This window comes from Podarcis liolepis (genome assembly GCF_965112155.1).
Source record: "Podarcis liolepis genome assembly, chromosome: 9".
Lineage (NCBI taxonomy): Eukaryota > Metazoa > Chordata > Lepidosauria > Squamata > Lacertidae > Podarcis > Podarcis liolepis.
The window spans coordinates 36515397-36541108 of record NC_139564.1 but is presented as its reverse complement, the minus strand read 5'-3'; the positions used below and the strand labels follow the sequence as shown (position 1 = coordinate 36541108).

The following is a 25712-nucleotide window of genomic DNA, read 5'->3' as shown; positions in this document are numbered from 1 at the left end:
TGAAGACAGTCACATCCATGACAACTAAATACAGCAACCATCTTAGTATGCCAGTGAGTATATATAACACTAAAAAATGTAGTTAAAGATTCATTCATCCTACATGCAGCTTTTGTAAATTTCATGTATGAATCTTCTGCTGAGCATTGCCTACAGCTAAGATAATGGGTTTAGACAAGGTCTGTTCACAGAAAATTCAAATATGCAGAATTTTATGCATGTTTACTCAAAAGCAAGTCATAATTTTTATGAGACATTTTCACTAAGTTTTATTTTGTGTAATTGGTCAGATTTTTTAACAGATAGGGGGTGCCTATTTTAGAAGTATTTGCATTTTCATTCAGGAGGTACTTTGTGCCCTGATACTTGTTTGCAGCACAAAAGAAACAAACATACAGTGGTGCCTCGCAAGACGAAAAGAATCCGTTCTGTGATTCTCTTCGTCTAGCGGTTTTTTCGTCTTGCGAAGCAAGCCCATTGATGGATTAGTGGATTAGCGCTATTAGCAGCTTTTAGCGGCTTATCGGATCAGCTGATAAACGGCTTAGAAAAAGGGGGGGAAGGGAAAAAAACCCGCAGGAACTCGCAAGACATTTTGTGAAGCAAGCCCATAGGAGATTCGTTTTGCGAAGCACCTCCAAAACGGGAAACTCTTTCGTCTAGCGAGTTTTCCGTCTTGCGAGGCATTCATCTTGCGGGGCACCACTGTATATGCAATTAATTAAAAATTCCTTATTGACTTTAAAACCCCCCAAAGCACATAATTGTAAATAGTGTTGTTAAGAAAAAAATCTAAGTGATAAAACTGAAATGGGAAAGCTGTCAATTGATAAATCTCCCTTCTACAGCCTAGAGAGCATATACAATATGGTAGAGCTACAGGCTAGCCCTCCAAACATGGGAATTGAGTTTTACTATGGCAGCTGACCTCAGATACTTCATTTAGCCACTGTGGCCCAGTAGACTGCAGCAACCTTTGACAAAGGAGAACAGTTACTATGTGCTTAAAAGCCCACAATCCTATACCTGTTATGTAAGATGTAAACTCCATTGAACTCAGGACTCACAGTGCAATCCTCTAAGCTTGCTTGGAAGTAATTGATGCTATGCATTTTAAACTAAGGTAGCGGGGCTGCTCCTCCTGCCTACCTGGGACCTGTTTCTTCCAGAGTGCAAGGGAGGGCAAAGCAAATTAATCCAGCAAGTCCCACCAACCCAGTCTCTGTATTGTTGAAACATCTGCTTCAGCATCCCAAGTTACTGAAAGGGACTAAAATGCAAGTATTCCTTCATTACCTCACCTTCTGTGTGATCTAGCTGTTACTGACCAGCTCCTTTCTTGCTGTTTATGGAATCAGAGATATAAGCATTAAAACATGCATTTGACACTGTTGTATATTTCTGCAATATGCTTATGCTACTTGTTTTCCAGATATGAGCAAAGCTGGTTCAGGCAAGCACTGAAACATTATCATTGAATTGTCCTGTCGCTTATACGTTCTTATAATTGTGACCTTACACTTTTCATTGTGAAATTGCCAAAACGTTTTATAAAGGTTTTTTTCTTTCATACTTTTTTGTGTGAATTACTTGTCTCATTACTATTCTTATGCTGTATTACCCCCTGAATATTAAGCTGGTCAGTTCAAACTAAGTTAAGAAAGCCTAGTTTGTACAACAATCATGAAGGAATCAGTACCAACCACTACAAAAGATGTTTGCATGTAAGTGAATACAACAGACCTCTCATGAACTGGACTTACCTTTGATTTTCCTTTGCCTATTTCTTACATCCAGTATAGCTCAATTTGAATAACTTATCTCTGTCACTGTTAAAATAGACAACTGTAAAAGCCACTTTGTGTTGCTACTTCTGAACCCAATAAATCTTGAGCCATGAGTTTCAACACTATTCATGCAGAAAGAAAGGGACAACATATAAAAAAGTTAGTGACCAGTAAATGAAGCCTATTTTTTATTTCAAGTGTTAATGGTAAAAAAAAGTTCAGCACAGCTGTTTTATTTAAAAAAGTGAAACTACATTACTATTCTTCTAGTTCAGTAAGTAAACACATGAACCCAATGTCCTTTAATGACATAATAGTTGAGAATTGTACAGTACATCTTATGAAGACCCGTAAAATTAAAGAACTACTTTAAAGTTAGTGATAAGAACTTAGAATTCACAGCTTTAACTTCTTTTTCCTCCCTCTACCATCAGGAGTACCGTCCAGTTTACGTTTCTGCACCTGGATAGGGAGTGAGAGAAAGATTAGATTTTGGCCATGATCCAAAGGACCAGAGAACTACACTGAATAAACAGAAGAGTACTTTTTGATCAGCGGAGTTTGAAAGCACCTTTTTAAATGGCATAGTCTGTTAAAAAGAAAGTCAAAATTCCAGTGGCACAAACCCCCAGAGAGAGCCTTTGGAAGCAGCTACAGAGGCCAGAGTACACATGTTCCTTCAGGGGATGATTTGGTTAAGGATTCAGATACAGAAAGCGACTGTTTTCAAATTATGTGCCAAATTCAACAGGTTCTCTTCACATAAATCACTTGTAACAAATTCATATTTCACACTCACCAAAGATGGCTTTGGGCCCCGTTTTTTCTTCTCTGCCTTCTCTTTTTCTTCTAATTCCATGTTTTCTCTTTCAATCAAAGTGATCAAGGTGTTGCATCGTCTTTGCAGCTCCTGAGTTATGAACAAGGAAACAGACCCAATTATACAGTAGTCACAACACACAAAAAGTTCACACAACTACATCCTATTCCCAGTAGTCTCTGAATCAATCTGTGCTGTAGAAAAGAGCAGCTTGAAAAAGCCAACATTACATAAGTAGAGGGAAGAATGAATATGATCAAAATAGAGCCCACTAGTACAGTGCTGTGGGCATTAAGTGAACTCTTAACAAGGAGGGTGTATATATCATTTTTGAAAAATCAGCCATAGGTTTGATTTCTGCAAGTGGTGCCTATCATATACAGAAGTGACTAAGAAGCTTCCCAGTTTGGGGGATGGGAAGAAAAGAGATAGGAAGGGGCCCATGTAAGTCCCTCAACCAACAACACCACTGGACTTTAATAAATAACCACATTGCTGAATACAACATGTGACACGACATGTGACACCTTGACTTATAGCCACGTAAGGTTACTTCATCAGTGTGCATGTTTTTAGAGTGAGCCTACAAAAGACCCTCATGGTAAACTTGCCAAAAATAGGGGCAAACGCTGTAAGTACACAGGAGATAAGGCCCTAGTTGAAACAGTTCGTTCATTTTGGCCTGCTAACTCCAAAGAAGGTTCCAGTGTGGAAGATAACAGCTCTAGTTCTCTGAAACACAGTTTCTGAAAAGGTTCCCTTCAGAAGACATTGATACATTCAAACTAATACATACCATTGCAGTTCTAGACTTGAGGAACCAATCAAATCTGAATTGGGGAGAGTTGCGAATACATTGCCTCAACTCATCGTAAACATTTTCTTTGTCAAATCCTAGCTTGTGAAGCATGCAGATTAAAAAGCGATCTTCCTCTTCCGTATAATTTTTTCCTTTGTTAGTGCCATACGATATCCTCAGCTGGTGAAAAGGTGCTTTGTACCTGCCAATCTAAGCAGAAACAATTTCATGCACAGAACTAGACAAGCATCAGTGTACTGCAGGTTAGAGACATGGCCCACAGCTCATGTCTCACTTTGAAACATGATTTTAAGTTATATATAACTCTACTTTTCTAGCAACACTGAAAACATCATTTGTAGAAAATCAGCATGTATAACTCAACCCACTTTTTAATGGGCTATATTTTCTTTCCAATTGCAGATAATAGACTGTTTTCAAATTCAAAGAGGAGTAAATTATTCAGACAGTAATAGGGAATTAAATCTGAAACACCAAGAGCACTTCACGGTTTCATGACTTAAGACATGTCAAGATTAACTTCTGTAATACGGAAAAAGCACCGTATTTTTTGCCCTATAGGATGCACTTTTCCCCCTCCAAAAATGAAGGGGAAATCTGGGTGCGTCCTATGGGGCGAATGCAGGCTTTCGCTGAAGCTTGGAGAGTGAGAGGGGTCAGTGCGCACCGACCCCTCTTGCTCTCCAGGCTTCAGGAAGACATCCACAGCCTAGGCAGCCCTGCGGGAGGTTCTGCAGGGCTGTCTAGGCTGCGGATAGCAGCCTGCTTCCCGGAGCGCCGGGCACACTGAAAGCAGAGCGCCCAGCGCTTCGGGAACACATCCACAGCCTAGGCAGCCCTGCAGGAGGTCCCACAGGGCTGTCTAGGCTGTGGATAGCAGCCTGCTGCCCGGCGCGAGGGGCGCCCTGAAGCAGAACGCCCCCCGCGCCGGGCAGACATCCGCAGCGTGGAGAGCCCTGCAGGAGTCCCCCGCAGGGCTCCCCACGCTGCGGATAGCAGCCTGCCGCCCGGCGGCGGGGCGCCCTGAAGCAGAGCGCCCCGCGCGCCGGGCAGACATCGGCCAGCCCCACAAGCTTGGGGGACAGCAGGGAGGCGCAGTGCCGCCATCCCGCTGTTCCTCAACCTGGTTCGGTTTCCCCGACCTGGTTTTGGGGGGGAAATAAAGGGGGAAAAAATTCCTTTATCCCCCCCCAAAAAACTAGGTGCGTCCTATGGGACGAAAAATACGGTAACTTGAAGAGAATAGGAAAGACAACATTTAAATGAAATTAAGTAGTATAATATATCATTACCCTGAAATGTCAGTGTAATTAAAAAGAAAGAATATATAATTACCTTTGTGTCAAGTGCCTTTTTAATACTGATCCGCCTTTGAATTCGAGCTTCACCTCTTTCAATCTGTGCCATTATCTTTTCTATATCCTGGAGTTCATTACATCGTTCCCAGAAAACAGCTGGGGGGGGAGGAATTATTTGCTAGTTACATCTTGTGAAAAGTTCATCTGTTTCATAATCTTAATTAGGTTAAATAAATATGAATTTATAGCTACTGATATGTAAACAAGTCAGAGCTAGTATGATGTAACAATTAGTGTTGGACTGTGACCTAGTAAAATGAGTTCAAATCCTCACCCAGCGATGAAGCTCAATAGGTGACCTTGAGGCAGTCAACATCGCTCAGCGTTTCCTACCTCACAGGGTTGTTGTGAGGATGAAACTGGGAGGATGGGGGGGGGACCATGCTTACCACCTTGAGCTCCTTGAAAGAAACTCTGGTGCAAGGAACTTTTATGCTTATATAATGTATGTGTTTCAGCTTTATGTGCAATACCAATTTTTTAAAAAACATGATGCAAAAACGGCACACACAGGGGAATAAAAAAATGATGCATGCAGGGAAAAGATGGAAGAGAGCAGAGAAAAACAGCCAGCAGCCTTCGTGAGAGTAACTGGATGCAGAAGAGGCGGCTAGAGAATACAGCTTGTTCATTTTGGCCGGGTTTTCAAAAGCTAAATAGCGCAATGTGCGATATATCACAATGTCTGGGGTGGTTAATCCTTTTGGCCTGGCAGGCCAGCTCAAATGTCTTCCTCTGCTGACTGCCAGGTGTTTGGGAAGTGCTGCACACAGAAAAGAGCAAGCTTTGCAATCCTTGTGCTTGAGAGGCACAGAGCACAGAGCTTGCAAAGCTCCTTGGCACAGTGCATCCTAAGCACCTGGCAACCAGTGGGTTATCAGGCACTTATGAAGTACTTTGAAAGGGGCTTTGCAGGCACCGTCAACTGGCCTTTTTGAGAAAGCCCCACATCTACCTTCACCACAAACACTATAAATGATGTCAGGTGTAGGTAGGGCAGGACACTGGCTTGCCAGTAGCAGCTTTGCAGGCCAAATGGGGAAAGCCAACCAGCTATTATTTCCCATGCCCTTTATTTAGGCAAATGTTCACTTTAAAATATCCTGTTGATAGAAAACTGGCATTTTAATCCATTTTACACTGAATAAATCTCAAAACAGATTTTATGGCTGACTCAGTTGTTTTTAAGATTTTTTTCTATGAAAACTTCCCAAAAAACTCAAAAGTGATATCAAAAGTACTCACTTGCCTAGGAGTAAGCTCCACTGAACTCAGTGGAGCTAGACATGTATACACATGCATGTCTATTCAGACATAAAATCATTCACAGAACTTCTCACAAGAAAACATAAGTTACCAGAATATTCAATGACTTCCTCTGGAGTTTTTCCTTCTACTTCCCGGGCTATATTTTCAATGTCATCACGACCCCATTTTTCATTAGCTTTGATGAACTGATTGAAGTCTCTCTTATTCCAATTTGTGAACCCCTTAAAAAATAGCAAGATAGGTATTTAGGATTTTCATGTTTCTTTCAAAGACATAGCTTAATTGGGTCATCAGCTGCCTTGAGAACTTTCTGGCTAACTTAAGGGAGTTAAAATTTTGAAAACAGTGTTCTCTCTAAGTGACCCAGATTAAGCTTTATTTATCATTTAAATTTGTATCCTACCATCTTTTAATGTAAAACAATTCCAGGGTAGTTTACTACAAGATAAGAACTAAGAACAGCATCAGGAGAACACATGAAAACAGTTTAATCAGAGATTAAAATCTGAAGGAGAAAACAAAAACTAAACCTGTCTAGCATCAAAAACAGAAGGCACCAAGAACCCTGTATGGGGACAGTGGGTTTTATTATTATTTATTAAAATATATACACCACTTGATTGTAAAAAAAACCCCCTCAAAGTGGTTTACAAAAGAAAAAAACAGTACTTTGAGTGCTTCTCAAAAACAAGTTTTAAAGAAGAAAACAAATCAGTTTTCTCTTTGTAGTATTAACAGAAATGAAATGAAATGAAATGTGGACTTAGCCAGAATATGTCATAGAAGGATGACCATACCTGGGTTAGTAACTTTTCTTTTTCTTCCAACTCTTCTTCATTAAGGGGCTCAGCTTCATCAATTTTAATTTGCTCTTCCTTTTGTGCCTGGGATGCATTGGGTAAGTCAGGATTACGAGGTACCTAAAATTTACCAGACATCACCAAATACTTAAACTAAGCTTTCTATATGAAAAATTATTTGACTTTGCTAAGATTAAAATAAGATAAACCAGTGGCAAATTATATAGCATCAAAACAAAATATAAATTTATTTAAATTAAAATGAAAAACAAAACATTGGTTATAATTTACCTTGTACCCAATGGTTTTTCTGTAATAAAGAATCTCTTTTTCCAACAGTTCAAACAAACGTGGTGGAAAGAACTGGAAATCCTGAACATTAGGCTGTTTTGGAGGGCGTGGCGCCTTAAAAAAAGAGACACACAAATCAAAGAAAAGAAATCAAGGCTATTACACCATCAGGCCCACTAATACAGTAGGCAAATATTAGCAACTACAACCTCCCCAGAACAAGAACTACACAAGATACAGACTACAAATCATGCCAAAGGAAACAGCAGCAGAATAAATGTTTCTCAAATAATAGGACCTTCTATGGCAGTCTGTCAAGAGTAGTAGACTTGTGTAGTATGCTTAATTTTACACAAAATGGGTATTTTGGAAAATAAAGGCTTTAAGAAACTGATTCCACCCCACCCTCCCCATAGCAAATAAGCTAGCTTTTTTCTATTTATGTTCTGGTTTATGAATTAGCTTACTTTTGGTGCTTTTGGTTCACTGACACGAAGAGCTTCCCTGAAATAAGCATCAACAGCATAGTTTGCTTTTCTCTCACGCTTAGGTGGTTCAATCCACTCTGTGAATGCCATCTGCAATAAGCAAGATTGTTGGATAATGAAATATTAACCACTCTACAGATCCCAACAACACTGCGTGAAATTCTGGTCACTAAAAGCCCATTACCTTTTGCTTCTCTCTATAATCTTCCCCTTCAAAGTTATAGACACTTGACTCTGTATCCACCGTAAAATTTCTGAGTGAGCTTTCACCCATGTTGGAGAGTTTCTCATTCATTTCTGCAGTCTAAAAATACAAGAACCATTTTTTAAAATAAAACTTAACGCTTCATAACAAAATGAGAATTGCATGCAGTCAAGACAAAGCATCATTAGTGGTATTCAAATTTTGACCTGGAAAAAACGAAGCTCACATTTTATTCTGGTATTTCATAACATGTTAACTTACTTTCTTTGCCCCTCTTTCCAAAATACCATCAATATCTTCATCGGTAATTTCACTCTCCTTGGAAGCAAAGACATGGGTAGCTCCATGCCTAATCATCTGCAACATCTCATCTTTCCCCAGTTTGTTCAGATTTTGATCCACTAGTCTTCCTGAATATGAAAAATGTTGTTAAGAAACAGAATGCAACACTAAAAGTCAAATACTTTGAAATATGCTGTCATAAGAATGTTTTTAATTTTCTTTTTTGAAATCTGGTCAGCCATAGAAGCAGTGCTATTATTTGAAATGTCATTTCTATTGTATTCCCAACAATGCTAAGCAAACACTTTTGATTAAATTAGTATGAGTGTACTCAATCTATAAACACTCTACTTTTGCCTATACAGTGCAGTTTACATTATTTTTTCATACAAAAGAGATTTTCTGAAAAAATACACAATACTTGAGACAACAGGTGAACTTCACTATAACCTATAGAAAACAAGTAATATTTAAACACTTGGATCTCTTTCTTTCTGCCTGGCAACATGTAATGTCTGATAATGGCTTCATAATAATTACAGACCATACTTTCTGAAACCACTTTCAATAAAGATATTTTTGTAGACTTCCTGGTTTTTGTGCAACTGAAATAATACTGGTCACTAAAACAATATATTCTATGTAAATAAAAGTTATTTAATAGTACTGATTTAGGCCATGGAAGTTATACATCTCCCTAAGATTACTTAAACATTTTTCCTTTTTTCTAGATTTAAAAAAGTCAAAAGTAATTCTTCACACAGTGCGTAGTTTAAAACTGTAGTATTTATTGCTAAAATCTGGGCAGATTCAAAAGGGGATTAGATAAATTCATGGAAGAAATGGCTATCAATTTCTACTAGTAATGAAGGTTATATTTTAGCTTCAGTATGTGATGTAGTGTATCCTGAATACCAGTTGCCAGGAAACAGAGCAGGAGAGACATTGCACCAATGCCATGAGGCTCCAATAGGCATTTGATTGGCAACTTTGGAAAATAATGCTGAGCTAAATGGCCCTTTGGTCTGATCCAGTAGGGCTTTTCTTATGTTATGTCCACACACTACTACAAAATGTGCATCATAAAACAGCTTCTTAACTTACTAAAAACACCCAGTATCAACCAATATCACTGTGCACACTTGTTGAAAGAAAAGCCAAGTTCAATTTACCTTGTTGAATAACTATGGAATCCAAGCGAAGTTTCATTTCTGCTCTTTCAACTATTCTTTCTTCTACAGTGTTGTCTGTAATAAACCTGAATACTCTAACAGTCTTTGTTTGACCAATTCTATGTGCTCGATCCTACAAAGAAAAGAACTCAGTATTTAAGTTATCCACAATAAAGCACTAGCATTATATTGAACTATATTCATGCAACTCTGCATAACTTAAAATTTATTCATATGAAAGTAGAAGCCAACATCTTGAACAGAAATGATAACACTGAGAAAAACTTTCTTTTATTTATAAAAGTACTTGTATACTGCAATTCATAAAAAAACAATGAAGCAATTTACAAAAATTGAACATAACCCATACAATTAAAACAATATAAAATGTTAAGACATCAGTCAGCTACTGCCAACTTGGGGAATAATTAACGATACTCCTACAGATGACCTCAGTGTCTGAGCTGGGATGTAAGTGTTCAGGGAATCCCTGAGTTACCCTGGACCTAAGTTGTTCAAGGCTTTGTAAATTAATACAAGAACATTGAACCTGGATCAACAGTAGATAGTACAATTTTAAAATAGGCTCTTGCAGAGTCAACAAGTGTATAGCATGAAAATGTGTTCAAAAACAAAGCAAAAGTGAGATTCAAGTTCATGCTTTCTAAGGTACTCTTATGAACCTTACCATAGCTTGTAGATCTACTTGAGGATTCCAGTCTGAATCATAAATGATTACAACATCAGCTGTAGCCAGATTGATTCCCAAACCACCAGCTCGTGTGCTCAGCATGAACACAAACTTTGAGCTTCCAGGTTCATTGTACGCATTAATCGAGGCCTATATAAAAAAATGAGTCAGTCAGTACATCAATATTGGTTCATAAATTTTCAAAGAGAAAAAATATTAAGCTTAATTCTTCTGAGCACCTACTTGTCTCTCATCATGAGGCGTCTGCCCATCAAGCCTACAATATTCATAGTTTCGCCACATGCAATAATCTTCTAAGATATCTAGGACTCTGGTCATCTGACTGAAGATTAGGACGCGTGAATCTGTTCAAGATTTTAGAAGATAGTTCAAAGTAAACCGCACTCTCAAACCAATTAGTGATCTCAAGAATTTTAAGAAACAACTGCAAAAATTATGGCAATCCAGAAGTATACATCAAATACATAACTAAAAACATTAATTGCACAATCACATACTATTTTTATGCATAAAGCAACTATGAAAGCAATTAAGATCAGCTGTTCATCAGTGTTTGCAGAGGTGACATCATATGACTAACAGGTGAACCATTCATCAGGATTGAGGGAGGAAGACACATCCCTGGTCCACACCAACAGGCAAATACTTGAACAGGTTCTATGATTTTAAAATATTGTACACAACTTCTCCAGGACCTTGCACCTAAAGGAATATTTGCAACTAGTCAATTGTTTGAATAATGTTCAGGGTACAGAAAAGGCTTCTTCAGGAATAGTCTCACTGCTATAATAAAGCTTAAGATTCCAAGATTTCACTACAGGCAGACCCTATAAGTTGTGTATAGTACTGTCTAGGATCTCAATACACCAATCTTGTTCCATTTAGCAGTAAAGACTGAAGATCACTAATATATTCCTACAAGGCACTACAAAAAGCCCAAACTGGGCAAATGCTACCTTATTAATAAGAAAAGAAGCAGTTTCCCACCTGCATTTACCAGTAAGATAAACATGTTACCTTGTTCTTTCAGTTTTGGCAACAGTTTGTCCAAGACAACCATTTTGCCACTGTTAGTAACCAAATGCATATCTGTTGTGTAAGGTGGGCCAGGCTCTGCTCCATCAAACAGGTATGGATGATTACAACATTTTCGCAACTGCATAAGAATGTTCAGTAATCTCATTTTGTCCAGTTTTCCAGCAGAATTCAATATATCAATGTCCTTCATTAAGATTCTTGTATACCTGTATTGAAAGAGTAAGGCAACTGAGAATCATGTCACACAAAGAGTTTTCATACACAACCAGCAAGATTAAATATTTTGTTCATTAATTTCATATTAATTTCAATTACTTACCATTCTCTCTGCATTTTGCTGAGACCTACATATATTTTAACTTCCTTTTTTGGAGGCAAACTTTTCTCTACTTCAGCTTTAATACGACGCAAGAGAAATGGTCGTAGTACCTACCAAAAACACAAAAAGCAGCACATGACTTCAAATTGCAGCACTACACACGAACTTGTTCATATTACCGATACTTCAGAACTATATTGCTTTCCACCCCCCTTTCAATTTGATAGGCTGTACGTGCTGTAGGCATTCCATACATAAGTACGATACAAAAAGATGCAAATAATTCCATCTGCATACAAGGGTATGCCTGATTTCTGGTTCCAAATACAGTGCCATACTTCCCAACGATATTAAGTGGCAATTGAACGCAATCTCTTATTAGCCCCAATATCTACAGTACATCAATTTTTGTAACATATCAACTGAAGCTTGCAAGCAGAAAATTATTCACCTCCCAAGTACAATGCATATAGAAAGTTGATTGTGTTACATAGAATAGTAGAAACATTCCTGTGAAGTTCAATGGATTAAACTAACTGATAGTATAATTAAAATCTCACCATATGGAGCCGTTCCACTAGTTTTTGATCCCCAAGACAGTTGTTTGTATCAAACCATGAATCAAAATCCTGTATTGAAATATTAAAAAGTTTAATCAGTCACCTTTCAGAATAAGATTACCCATTATTTGTCTAAGAACAAAAATTGCAATTTATTGTTGTTATGTAGTTCTGCAAAGGCTAAATCCAAGTTTTCAGGAAGCATACATAACTCTTCTAGTTCAAGCTTTCCTTGCAAAGTTGTAAGAATGTTATGGCTCTGTTCCAGATGAATTAAGAGACAGAATATGCTGCAGATTCCCTTCAGATAAATATTTGAAAATTAGGTGCTAGGCACTCATTAACCCACATCTCCTACCTTTCTTGCACTAACCATGACTTCACATAACACATGCACTGACACAAGCAATGGATAATACAATCCAACTTCCTGCCCAGAAATGCTTTGCAAACCTACTTTATGCCAGTTTCACAGCTGACATTGGTTCACATATAATGCAAAAAGCCAGAACCAAAGTAAAGACTGCATTGGGAGGAGGAACAGTTACACTGGAAAGTAATGTTCACAAGGCTCCTATTTGCAAACCATAGTATTGTAAAAAGTCAAAATTACACCTGCCACTAGCCAGATAAGTCAATTTCCATGTCCAAATACAAGGTAGCCCAATCAGCATCAATAAGGGATTATTTCTGCCTTATGTGCATTTGAAGATTCTAGAGACCTGCATTGGTTTGCTCATTAGCATAAATACATAAAAGTTATTCTCTCAAATAGAAAGTCTTCCCACTTTTTCAAATTATTTACATAGCATAGAATGTATTTTTTTTAAAAAAAATAAAATTCTGGCTAAATATGCTTTCACTAATTCTTCCTTTTGTTTTATCAACTATAATCTTCCTGGAAAAGTAATCTTATATTTCTGAATAGTCCCAAGGAATTCAATGGGGTTTACGTCAAGGCAAGATGATAAAGTTTACTTCGTGGAATACTAAGGATGCCTACTGCCATTACTCTGACAATTATAAGTACATTTGAGAAGTTTTGTGGCTAACAAAACTTCACCTACACCACCTTCCCCCAACCTGCTGCTCTCCAGACATTTTGAACTACAAACTCCCATAAGTCACAGTCAGTGGGTTGGGGAAGGTTGCTGTATACGCAAACCACCAAGCATTATAAGAGATCTCATGAATGTGCACACCAAATATAAGTAATCATCAGTATTTGATAGGCAAGATTAAAGTGAATTTTAAAAGTTGCAAACCCTTACATCAGCTGAATTAAAGACGTCTGGCAGTAAAAAGTTAAGAAGTGCCCAAAGTTCATGCAAGTTGTTCTGTAATGGTGTTCCAGTTAACAGTAGTCTATTTGTAGTCTTGAACTCTCTCACAATTTCTGACAACTGAAAGAAAAATACATATATATATATTAAACTTGAAGAAATATTTTCTGCATGATTTAAATATTTACATCCACTGGGTGTTTCAAAATACCTTTGATTTTTCATTTTTGATCCTGTGAGCTTCATCAATAACAAGGTATCTCCAGTTAAATTTTTTGAACACCGATTTCTCTTTAATGAGCATTTCATATGATGTTACACAGACATCCCATTCACCAGGCAACAATACATCTCGCACAAATGCAGCCTATTAATAAGAGGGAGGAAAATGATTTGAAAAACTGTAAAAATACAACTATTATTTCACATATTTCACAAAGTACCTTGGTCACCTCAGGTTTGATGCTGGTTCTTAAAAGTATTTCTCTAGACCAGGGCAGTCCAACTTTCCATACCAAGTGGGCTGCAAGAGTACTTCAACATAGAACCTGCAGGCCACACACAGAATTAAATTTCCAAATCATAAATTAAAAGTGTTTGTAATATATTTATTATAATATACACAATTAATAATGTATGCACTTTCATTAACAATGCATGACACAAAAACTTTTTTTTAAGGCTTTAAGATGATTTTTATTGAATGTTGCCAAAGTCCCCATGGGTGAAATGTAGCCTGTGGGCCGTACGTTGGACCACCCTACTCTAGATCATCTTAAAATGTTCTGCAAATTCAGGATGATATAGAATTAAAGCCTGTGGGATGCGGAGAATATGGGGTTCTGGGTGGTATCTTTCCTGATTCAGCACACCTATCCTTTTCCCCCATCCTACCACATCAGAACTTAAAAGAAAGCTGGTGCATTAGAATCCAAGAACCTGAGTCACAGTCTCTGGAAATCTGTTTGTTAATAACACATAGTTTGTTGCCTAGCTTAGCTGTTGTTTGTTTTAAACTAAGAGCCCTGGTTTGTATATTCTGCTAAACAAAGATGCTTTGAAAGGAAACTAAACTTAGCAAATGCCCTTTTCTTGGGAACACAAAATGAGAAATGGGAGGAGGAGCACAAAAGCATATTTCACTCAAGGTAATCCACATGGTACTAAATCTTGGTTTAGCATTATGTGCTAACTACACCAGAAAATTTGAGGGAAACACTGAGGTGGTTCATACTCACTCGCTGGTCTTTGTCACCTATCAGACATACTGCCCGAAGAGTTGGCACCCATCTCTTAAACTCACTCATCCAATTATGTAAAGTTGATTTGGGAACTAATACCATATGAGGACCAGGAATATTTCTGTAGTGTTTCATATACCCAAGGAGAGAAATTGTTTGCAGTGTCTTTCCCAGACCCTATTAACAGAACATGTATCAAGTTAACTTGAGAAGTTTCCAGTCGCCAAAATAAAATAACTAATATATACATAGGTAGGGGGTTAGACTACATTACCCTCAGGATCCCTTCCAATTCTATGAGTTATATGTCTATGAGTTAAATATTCTTATTAGCCAAAGACACAATGAACAACAAAAATGTCCTCTACTCAAGACAGAACATGTACCGTATTTTTCGCCCTATAGGACGCACTTTTTCCCCTCCAAAAATGAAGGGGAAATCTGGGTGCGTCCTATGGTGCGAATGCAGGCTTTTGCTGAAGCTTGGAGAGCGAGAGGGGTTGGTGCGCACCGACCCCTCTCGCTCTCCAGGCTTCAGGAACACATCCGCAGCCTAGGCAGCCCTACGGGAGGTCCGGCAGGGATGTCTAGGCTGCGGATAGCAGCCTGCCGCCCGGCGGGCGGGGCGCCCTGAAGCAGAGCGCCCCCCTCGCCAGGCAGACATCCCCACGCTGCGGATAGCAGCCTGCTGCCCGGCGGGCGGAGCGCCCTGAAGCAGAGCGCCCCCCTCGCCAGGCAGACATCCGCAGCGTGGGGAGCCTTGCCGGACTTCCCGGCAAGGCTCCCCACGCTGCGGATAGCAGCCTGCCGGCCCCGCAGGGGGGGCGCCCTGATGCAGAGCGCCCCTCGCGCGGGGCAGACATCGGCCAGCCCCACAAGCTCGGGGGACAGCAGGGAGGCGCAGCGCCACCATCCCGCTGTTCCTCGACCTGGTTCTGTTTCCCCGACCTGCTTTTGGGGGGGGGAAATAAAGGGAATTTCCCCCCCCCTTTATTTCCCCCCCAAAAAACTAGGTGCGTCCTATGGGACGGAGCGGCCTATGGGGCGAAAAATACGGTATAAAGAAGACATCCAAACACAGCTAATTCCCTAAAACAAACATTTTTGAAGCTATCTATGTTTGCAAAACTTTCAATCAGTGCACAGGCATATCTCATTTCTCCTTCAGCTCTGCTAGACAGGATTTGTCCATTATCCAAATTATCAGGTGCACATTTTTCTTAATCATCTTCTCCAACTACATGCTGCATTTCTCAATATAACCTGTCACATGCCTTAGAAACTGTATCACTTAAACTGAATTTGGAAGCTACTTAGTCCAGAAGCAACTTTCAGCTGCTTGCCAGAAGCAGGAACAATAAGCGGTGAGTACATGTTGATGCCAGTTTCTCAAGCTTCTTGAATGCTAATTATCCAACAGATGGAAACATCTTCCTACAATCTCAGAATATTGGCCTTTCTAAATGTGAAACACTCTTAACCAGAAAAGCAGCAACTTGAGAGCCTACATTGTTCCACAGAACAAAAAAGATATTCTCTACTTGGATTTTACTGAGGCAAATCAGCATATGAACGTCATTATGTACTGTAAAGTGAACTGTTGTTATTTGCATTTGCTGTTATGCATCTGGTTTAAACCAATGTCAGATTTAGCCACAATGTAGTACAAAGACTCTGACAAAAAGAATGTAGTAACTATTTCAGTTTAGTATGATTACACCCGCGGGACGCGGGTGGCGCTGTGGGTAAAACCTCAACGCCTAGGACTTGCCGATCGCATGGTCGGTGGTTCAAATCCCCGCGGCGGGGTGCGCTCCCGTTGCCCGGTCTCAGCGCCTGCCAACCTAGCAGTTCGAAAGCACCCTCGGGTGCAAGTAGATAAATAGGGACCGCTTACTAGCAGGAAGGTAAACGGCGTTTCCGTGTGCGGCTCTGGCTCGCCAGAGCAGCTTCGTCACGCTGGCCACGTGACCCGGAAGTGTCTGCAGACGGCGCTGGCTCCCGGCCTCTAGAGTGAGATGAGCACACAACCCTAGAGTCTGTCAAGACTGGCTCGTACGGGCAGGGGTACCTTTACCTTTTTATGATTACATCTAATTTAAATTTGATAATCTCAGACAAAATCAGTTGTTGCACATACCATTTCATCTGCTAAGATACCATTGATGCCATTTTCATACAAAGAAATGAGCCAATTCAACCCTCGGACTTGATAATCACGCAGTTTTCCCCATTTTACATCTGCAACAAAAACAGTATACAGTATGAAATAAAGTCTCCATTAATACTTCCAATGACCAAGAAGAAAACCTAAGAGGATATCAGAATACTTTAGTATATATCCTAACAGTGATCATGGAAATCCTTGGGGACACCAGGACCAGAGATCCCTCAGCTGCAACAGCAACTAGGGTACCCAGAAGAGATTTGCCGAACCTCAAGTTTTGGTCAAATGTCCTAACGTCTTGTTAGCCATAGAACAATACTTCCACAGGTAAGCCAATCAACACAGATGAGGGAGAAAGCTATCCTGATTGTCTACTTTTAAAAAACAGCAACACACAGTTTAGATGGTGCGCTGTAATGACAGCAAATTCCTCTTGGCAACAAGCATGAAACACACCAGGGGAATAAACCAAGTACTATAAAGGATCCAAACAGACTATGTACACACTGCCCAAACAAATCACTACATTTTTATTACCTGCAATTACTTTTGGTTGGTTGATATTTGGCAAATGTAAGGGTTTCTGTAAAATTTGGCAGAAAGCATTCTCTATTTTAGTTTTAAAATACCGTATTTTTCCATGTATAAGACTAGGTTTTTTCCATAAAAAATAATGTCAAAAATTAGGGGGCGTTTTATACTCTGGGCCATCTCCCCTCATTTTCTTAAATCTGAGTCCCCCAAAATAGGGAGCGTCTTATACATGGGGGCATCTTATAGATGCAAAAAAATGGTAACTAACTGATATTGTACCACAAAGAGCAAAAGCCACTACATACATGATGGAGAGTCTTCAAATCGGGTGCAGACATTAGTGGTCTTTGAGCTTTCTGTTAACAGCTCCTCATCCTCTTCCTGTTCAGTTCTGCGATGGCGATAGCTAAAAACAATGCATCAGTCTAAGTATGCAGCAACTACCATGTATACCAAAACACTCAAAGAAGCATATTGCCCGAGAAGCATAACACCAGTACAAGGAAGACCCTTGCCACTCTTTCCATTTCCATGTCCCAACTGGAGAGGAAAATGGTAGTAAATGACAGGTTGCAGAAGTGAGCTCTCATTCCCTTCTCCAATCCCAAACTGAAAAGAGCAGCAAGAGACTGTCCCAGAATTCGTGGAGTCGCAAGCACAAGGTCGGGAACAACAGCCTGCTCCTCTCACAGGCAGTATCTGGTAGCCATCAATTTTGAGCTGGCTACAAGCCAGGCAATATCTGAGAACCCCTGCAATACCTAAATACCCTGATCTATGAATTCCTGTATTTAAAAGATTATTTCCCCAGTCATGTGATGCTAATAAATATTGACTTTGTTGTTAGGAAGTTGTCTACACTATGGAATAAACTTAAAAGAAAAACACAGTTTACAGACAAGTGGCTTTCTTTAGAATTGTGCTTATACATTGGAGTTATTTTTTTAAAAAAACTACCTCACCACTTTTTATGCTCTAGATTGACACTTGTCTGTAAAAAGGATAATAATTTCAATGATAATCAACAGATTGGGTAGCACTCACTCGCCAACTGATAGGAGATTTTGTTTTTCATCCTTCTTTATTCGTGGCCGTCCTGGTTTCATTTTCAAGGGTGAAGTTGGAGTCTTTTGAGCAGCAGGCTGAATGAAATGAGCAAACAATTCTGTTTGCTTCAACAGATACTCAAATCTGTTTGCTCTGTCTGTTTGCTGGAATAAGAATGGAAAATATAAGCAAAGATGCAAGCAGGATTCTAGGATTACATTAGCTTTCAGCATGTCAGAATCAACTACATATTGCCCCATCTAAAAACATCCTTCCTGTTTAGGCTAAGAACATCTAAAGATGTACACACACTGAACATTCAACCCTAGTTCTGAAGACAACTCTTTTGACATCAAGTTCATTGCCATGGTTAAAAAGCTAACATGTTGTCAATGTTTCTACTGGGGGGGGGAGATGCAAATTTGATCTTTAATTAACCCTCTAAGGTTGAAGAGTAGCTGAGCAAAGTTCAGAGGTTTGTTTTTTAAAAAAACACTAATATCTACCGAGTACTCACATGCACCATTAACTGAAAAGATGTAAATGAACATTTAATCTAACTGCTGAAGGCTTGAGATGCTATGTGTGTTCCTTCCTGTAGTTAAAAATGTGCAGCCACACTGCTAGTAGGAATGGTAGTCATTATCTGAAATATTTCACTTCATTTCATAAATAATTATTTTACTTCATTTCTGTGCCAGGTACATTATATGTATACATTTTATAATTCTTGTTCCAAAGAAAGAATGCCTCCTCCAGTCAGGAGAAAGCAGGTAGCAGATATTTCCACACAGCAAATATCAACTGCTTAGACAATGAGATGAAACAGGTATGCAAATAGAAAACATAGCAACTGGTTCTTTAAGACTAGAAGACTACATACTTTCTTCTTTTCTGACTCTCTGATGGCAGAATAATAGAGAAGGATAACATGAAAGCTGTCTGGATGTCCTACAATGTTTGCAAATTTAGAAACATGGCAGGATACTCAAGTGTCTGGCTGTTACTTCTCTGTTTCTCAGGCAGATACGCACAGAAGACAGCAAATATCGGAAGTCCCCTGTCATGCAAGTTGTCTTTCAACCCTTCTGACAAGACAGGGTGGGAGGACAGGAGAAAGCAGAGAGCAGCAGGAAAGGATGTCCAAGGCTGACATATAAGCAGCTATTTAGTCTCTAAGCATCAGCAGTGGTCCCACCTGGCTCTCTCCATTCTTTCAGAGCCTTTTATTCTTAAGGTAATAGGTATTGAGAAACCCAGGTGGAGACATCACTGCCCTTCAAAAACTATCACCTACCTAACTGCCAAGTCACATGTTTCACAACTGTCCTTTGCCCCTTATGAACTAATTCCTAGTTCATAAGAAGGGGGACCAGGATGTAATTGCACTCGACTTGTGGAAGCATCTCTTGTTATTACCACAACTGTCCCTACCACATTGAGTCTATGAATGGTGCAAGGTGGGGGAGGCCATGGAGAAGCAAGAGGTACAAATGAGAAACAGAAGAGGTCTGTAGCACACAAGGCAAGTGAGTAGAATAAACAATATTTTCTGCAATCTTATTTGCATTGTGATGTGAAACCTCAGACAAGAAGAGATTAACATCTTTATCAATCTTCTAAACCATCTAAACAATACTTATTAGTATAAAACTACAAACCATTTTCTCTTCATATGTAGGATCTGGTTCTTGGTTCTCTTTTTGTATTCCTGGAGATTCGTCATCAACCACATCCTGGAACATAAAAATTAAAAAGAGATACTTTGTTTTCTTTCTGCACTTCAAAACTTCACAAATGTATCAAGTATTTAAGAAGCAGGTAACCCAAGGTGGTGTTTCTCATGACAAGCTGCATATATCCACTATTTTGTCTTTTTGGCATGGTTATACAGTTATGATATCACTTCTGATCTTTTTTTTAACAGCCTACCCAATCTAATAACAGAGACGACAAACTACCATCTTTTTCCATCTATAAGACAACATTTTGGGGACAACAACCAATCGCCAGTCCACCCTCTGCACTATCCGTGTATAAGACGCCCACTGATTTTTGACACTATTTTTTTGGGGGGGGGCTAGTCTTATACACAGAAAAATATGGTATATTAACATTTGTTGTCTTGATCTCATGTACCTTTTAATAATGTTGACTGTCCAATGTTTATTCCTTTCTCCCAATTTAGAATTATATAACCATCAAATTGCTGATCATACTGGGTCTTCTACTGAAAATTGTTAATCTTAATATTTTTTCCGTTACAGTAATTTTATAATGTATTATTTATTCATTGCAGAAAGTTTCAGTAGACATTTTGTAACTTTTAAATTGATAGATGAAGAATATTGCAGATACAGTAGTACGTTTCAGCATTTAATTCTCCACCCAATACAGGTACTATAGTAACATGGTAACAAGTATGATGGGAAAGAAAGGCAGTAAGGAGGCTTTATAACACAATGTATTTCCAGTACAATGTGAAATTTATTATATAGCTATCGGAAACTATATAAACATTTTCTTTCCCTATGGCCTATTTAGTGAATGCAAATTATAACTTGGGGGTGGGGGGGGGAGAAGGAAGGCAGAAAAGAAAACAATACATATCACTTTAAGAGAGAAATTTATCAGGTCACAAGGAAATTTTAGTCAAACAAAATAATTAATAAGAGTTCATTTTATTTAAAAGCTAATTTACTGACTTCCAGTTCTCCAGTGTATTTGTTTTTAAATTGGCCGATGTAGTTTCAAAGAAGTCTTCAAATACAGTCCTGCATGAAGCACTTTATGGTAATCCAATTGGACTATCATCACACATGAATTGCCAGGGCCAGAAAAGGAGCCAGTGGGCAAATCCAAGTCTGTACAGTAATAAGAATGCTATTGGTCACTGCTGTTACACCAGCCATGAACCTGAGTTTTTAGGGGCAGTGTAAACCCATCCCACACAGATTGCACACTAACTATACTAAGTAGGTTTACTCCTGCTGGCAACAGCCCTCTAGGTGCTCTGTGCGTGTTTACGTGCACATGTGTGTGTCTTCACAGCTCTGCTACCTGCATTCCCCCGACTGATGCCAAAGATTGGATCTGGGACATCTAGCATGCAAGGCAATGCATTTTCCACTGAGCTGTGGCCCCAGTCAATTTTTTAAAACAGTAATATTGAGGAGGTAAGATGTAGCAATGGATTTAGCTTGAATAATGCCTCCCTTTTAAAGCATTTAAGTTACAAAGAATCTTAAAATTCCTTATCTTGTAAACTGTCCCGTCTGTCATCTTCAGATGAAGGATGGCATTATAAACAAACAAACAAACAAACTGTTCCAAATCCAGATCCTGTCAGATTAAGTTTCAGTTTGTTCATCCAATCTTTAATTGCATTCCCAGGATTAAACAATGACAGCTAGAGTTGAGTACTAGCAGCATACTGATATCACTGTACCCAAGGTCTCCAAGCCATATCACCCAACAATTTCATGTTTTGTAGCACAGGAAATAAAAAGGAAAATTTGCACAACCCACAAGCCAGCAACCATGGGGTAGAACCCAGCACTACCTCTTGCTCCAATCACTTTAAGACCTCCCCTGGCTCCAACCTGGAAAAGTTATCATGGTTGTATATTTGAAGAAGAAAAAAGACACTGAGGAGATCTGTTAAGAGTCAACAGGGATGACTTTTCCCATCCATTTCTCCTATAAAACCAGATCTAGTTCAGTATTGTGTAAGGAAACCCTGGCATTTGAGAGCAACTACACATTCCACTATCTAGAGGAAGAATTGACACTATTCTGAGATTATTAAAATCAGTTGGATCTACTGAGGATTACCTTTAGGAGCAGACAGGGTACAAGTGATAGACCACAGGGACTGTAGGGACCAGTCTCTCATCAAGGAGGCATATAGCAGCATCTCCATTATGCAGCATACTATCTTCCTATGACATATGTATTTAACCAGGGTGAGCATGGATACTTTTCAATTTGTACAGCCCAATGATGTGGACAGGATTATTGGCAATGTGAGAGCTAATCCTTGGCCTTCCTGGCTCATTAAAAAGGCCAGTGGGGGAATGGCTGAGTGGGTACAGAGAAGGGGCAATGCCTCCTTACAACAAGGAAGGGTTTCAGCATGCCCAAAGGAGGCAGTTATAAAACCTCTATGGAAAAAGCCCTCCCTGAATCCCACCATACTGGATAATTAGCTGCCTGTTTTCAATATTCCCTTTTAGGGCAAGATACTGGAGTGTGTTGTGGTATCTGAACTCTAGCGGTTCTGGGATTCAACAGATTATCTTGGAGCATTTCAAACTGGTTTCAGGCCTGGTTATGGGACAGAAACAGCTTTGATCGCCTTCATAGATGACATGCAAGAAACTGTACAGGAGGAGTATGTCCCTGTTGGTTCTGCTGGACCTTTCAGTGGTTTTTACACCATCAATCATGGTATCCTTCTGAGTCACCTTTCTGAGATGGGACTTGGGGGCACTATTTTACAATGGCTCTGTTCCTTTCTGGAGGGGCAAACCTAGAAGGTGGTGCTGAGGGATTCCTGTTTGAACCTTGGCCATTAGCTAGTGATGTTCCTTAGGGTTCTGTCCTATTCCCATGGCTATGGAACTTAAGACAAATTCCTGAGCCGCAGCAGGTGAAGGACCCTAAGCATTAACACTTACATCCCCACTTGGCCCCTCAACACGTTAACAAAGGTAAAATGATCAGCTTCACAACACAATGGTGTGTGAAACCATACAAGGCACCCACTACCTATTGTTATTATCCCCTTGTTTAAATCAGGTGGTTCAACAACTTGCAGCCTTTGTGTTTGTCTGTATGAGTAGAACTTTTAGTGTATTAGCTGTTGCTGTATATTAACCACCAATATAGTTATATAAGGCAAGATTACACAACAGAACAGAAAAACACCAAACTATGAGGCTGCAAGTACCAGGAAGTAAGTCCTTTTGAAAACAGTAGGATCAGGTTTTTAACAGCCCATTTCCCCATATTAGGAAAATGTATATAAACTAGAAACAGGTGCACAAATGATAATACAACATGGTACCAAACAAAAGAAAATGTATGCAACATCACCATCAATGGTGGGGTAAATGCATACAATTGACTTTTCACAAATGACTTTTTATTCTTTTCGTGGGCACAAAATATCTATCTTTATCCATTCCACCTTAGAACATCTGACCGGGGCAGGATGGGCCACTTGTTATATCAAAGTATCCTAATGGAAGGCCAACCACTCTAGCTTTGTACCAGACACACAAAGCACGAAAGACCTATAACAACCTAAAAAAATCAAGCAGGCCTTTTGTGTTGTATCCTCACCGCAGAACCAAAACAACCCTTCAAACTGCGTGCACGCATTGGCAGGAACGAATTCACTAATCCACCCAGTTTGCGAGTAGGGTAACTTTCCTGCGTAGTCCATCCTGATTTCACTTGTTTGAGACTCGCTTCCGACAAAAAAAAAACACCTTTAAGGATTGGGCCGTTTGAGGGGATCGCGGTGTGTGCGGAGAGGGAGGCTGCTTCCCTCGGAGGGATCTGTGCGCCCCCTTCCTCCTCCTCCCCTCCAGTTAACGCTCAGTTGCTTGCTTTGTCGGGCCGCTTGCTACGGCAAAGAAGAAGCAGAGGATCCCGCCTCCGGGAAGGAAGGAGTCTCGTCGCTGGAGGTGCCAACCAAAGCACCCGCCTTCCTCAGAGGGGGAAAGCGAGGGCGGGACGCGCGCACGGGGCTCCTGACGCGAACACCCAACGCACGTTGGCGGGGCTTCCCGAGGCGCTTCAGAGAGGAGCCGCTCCTCCTCCGCCTCCTCTCTCTCCTCGCTATTGTCTCAGCCCCACGCGGCTCGGCTGGGGCCCAACCCGGCCGCTCTGAGGCACCGCCGACGAGAGAGACGCGGCGGCTACAACCGACGCTTCGGTCGAAGGAGAAGCGCGCTGAGGGGGCGGCACTGGATCGGCGCAACGACTCCTGCCCCCCCCCACCGCCGGAGCGGGCGAGCGAAGAGCCTCCCCACCGACCGGGCAAGAGCCGGCGACGAGGAGCTTCACACCTTCGCCGCTGCCCCCCTCCCCCCCCATGAGGGCGCCGTTTCCCTTTTTGTTTCCTCACCGCTCCTTCGGCGTCTCCTCCGGGCGGCCCCTCCGCGGCGCCCGCCCCCGCGTTCTCCGCGACGGGAACCGAAGCGCCGGCAGGCAGGGAGCCGGCGTTCTCGTTCTCCTGCCCCGCCGCAGACATAATGGATACCCCCGTCCACACACGGGCGGCGGCGGCGGCCTGGCTCGAAAACTCCGCCGCTTAAATATAGATATATATATGAGGACGGGTCTCGCCGCTAGTTTCGCTCCGCGCGACTCGGGCCGGTCCTTCTTCTTTTATTCTTCTAGTTCTTCTTCTTCTCCTCCCACGGCCCCCTCTCGCCGCTGCCGCCCCGGCTTTCTCAGCGCGATCCCACCAACCAGGAACAGAGCCGGCTCTCGAGTCTCGCGAGACAGCCTCTCGAGGGCGGGCAGGCGGAGGAGAGGAAGGGGAGCCGAGACGCCGGCGCTCGCAGCACACGGATTCTGATTGGCTAAGAGGAGAGAGAGGAGGCGGCACGGGACGCTGCCTCCGCGATTATTTTGGCGTGAGGGCGGAGGAGGAGGGATTTGGGGCCGCGCGCGCGTGTGTGAGCGCGATTCCGGAATCAACGAGGGAAGGGCGGGGACTGTGTTTGCGTCATTTGAGTAGCTGGGAGGGCCCGGGTTCGTTCTTTTCGCGGGTTGGGAGCGGGGCGGAAGGCGGGATGAGCCTTGGACACGCACATTGGGACGTTTTCACACATGATGTTGAAGGCGCATGCCAGGGTCTGTTTGGGTGCCTGCCATTTTTTCCTTTTTCTTATTTTTAGTAAAATGCTTGTACAGTATTGCTTTATTTTATTTGCGAACCTCCGGCCTGCTTCTGTAGCGCCTCTCTCAGATAACTAAAATATAACAACTTGAGAATGAGAAACAACCATATAAAACAACGACCCGATGTGAAAGCGAAACGGGGACAGCAGATACATCAAGTGCGCCACATTAAAAATATTACCCGCAAAAGAAAGCGAAAGCCTGCCGGAGTTTGTTCGTTTTTAAAGACAGGAAGCGTGGGGAGGCAATGCATTTCATATTTCTTACTTCGATAAAGGGGTTTTTCAGCTTTTGTGGGATTCCAGCTCCCTTCAGCCTGGCCAATGGTAATGGGTAAGGGGAGCTGGAGTCCCAAAAAATCTGGGGAGCCGCTGCCTTAAAACAATATAATTCTGATCATACATTTAACTACAGTTTGCAACATGGGATGCGATTTGGGGGTTTTATAAAATTGCGTCCATTTTTTTGTTTTCTCTTAGTCATGCAATGGTGGGGAAAGCAGGACAAGATGAAATTCCCTTTTCTAAATTATTAAAGTTACATATCACCTGTCCTTATTTGGGTCAAGTAGGCACCTTGCTAAACGAAACAAAAGTAACGC

The 25712-nt window shown here is 40.8% G+C and overlaps 1 protein-coding gene across 5 annotated transcripts; it reads right to left on the bottom strand.

Annotated features, from left to right (window-relative positions):
* Positions 1–1951: 1951 nt before the first annotated feature.
* Positions 1952–24900, bottom strand: SMARCA5 (SNF2 related chromatin remodeling ATPase 5). 5 transcript variants are annotated; one of them, XR_014529897.1, is made up of 24 exons: positions 24330–24785; positions 19855–19929; positions 18191–18357; positions 17452–17552; positions 16586–16686; positions 14443–14622; positions 13416–13571; positions 13193–13324; positions 11922–11990; positions 11362–11471; positions 11022–11248; positions 10227–10348; positions 9981–10133; positions 9293–9425; positions 8100–8248; positions 7818–7937; positions 7613–7723; positions 7146–7259; positions 6852–6974; positions 6143–6275; positions 4681–4881; positions 3404–3982; positions 2587–2697; positions 1952–2249 (listed from the first exon to the last, which is right to left on the bottom strand). XR_014529897.1 is itself a non-coding variant. In XM_083519913.1 (24 exons), exons 1-24 carry the CDS (start codon positions 24453–24455, stop codon positions 2184–2186), a joined length of 3111 nt encoding a protein of 1036 aa, XP_083376039.1. In that variant the 5' UTR covers positions 24456–24900; the 3' UTR covers positions 1952–2183. The 5 variants fall into 5 exon arrangements, 4 of the variants coding, with proteins under 4 accessions (XP_083376039.1, XP_083376040.1, XP_083376041.1 ...); XM_083519913.1 differs by having other exon boundaries at positions 3404–3616; positions 4763–4881; positions 24330–24900; XM_083519914.1 differs by having other exon boundaries at positions 3404–3616; positions 4763–4881; positions 6852–6938; positions 24330–24773.
* Between the last annotated feature and the right edge of the window lie 812 nt (positions 24901–25712).

What these genes read in the sequence shown, in the direction of transcription:
- SMARCA5 (XM_083519912.1), bottom strand. Translation starts at nt 24,455, where the DNA reads ATGTCTGCGGCGGGGCAGGAGAACGAGAACGCCGGCTCCCTGCCTGCC. An exon ending in TAGTGGAACGGCTCCATATG is followed by an intron (nt 11,472 to 11,921) that starts GTGAGATTTTAA and finishes TGTTTTTGGTAG; the next exon opens with GTACTACGACCATTTCTCTT. An exon ending in GTGAACCAAAAGCACCAAAA is followed by an intron (nt 7,260 to 7,612) that starts GTAAGCTAATTC and finishes TCTTTTTTTAAG; the next exon opens with GCGCCACGCCCTCCAAAACA.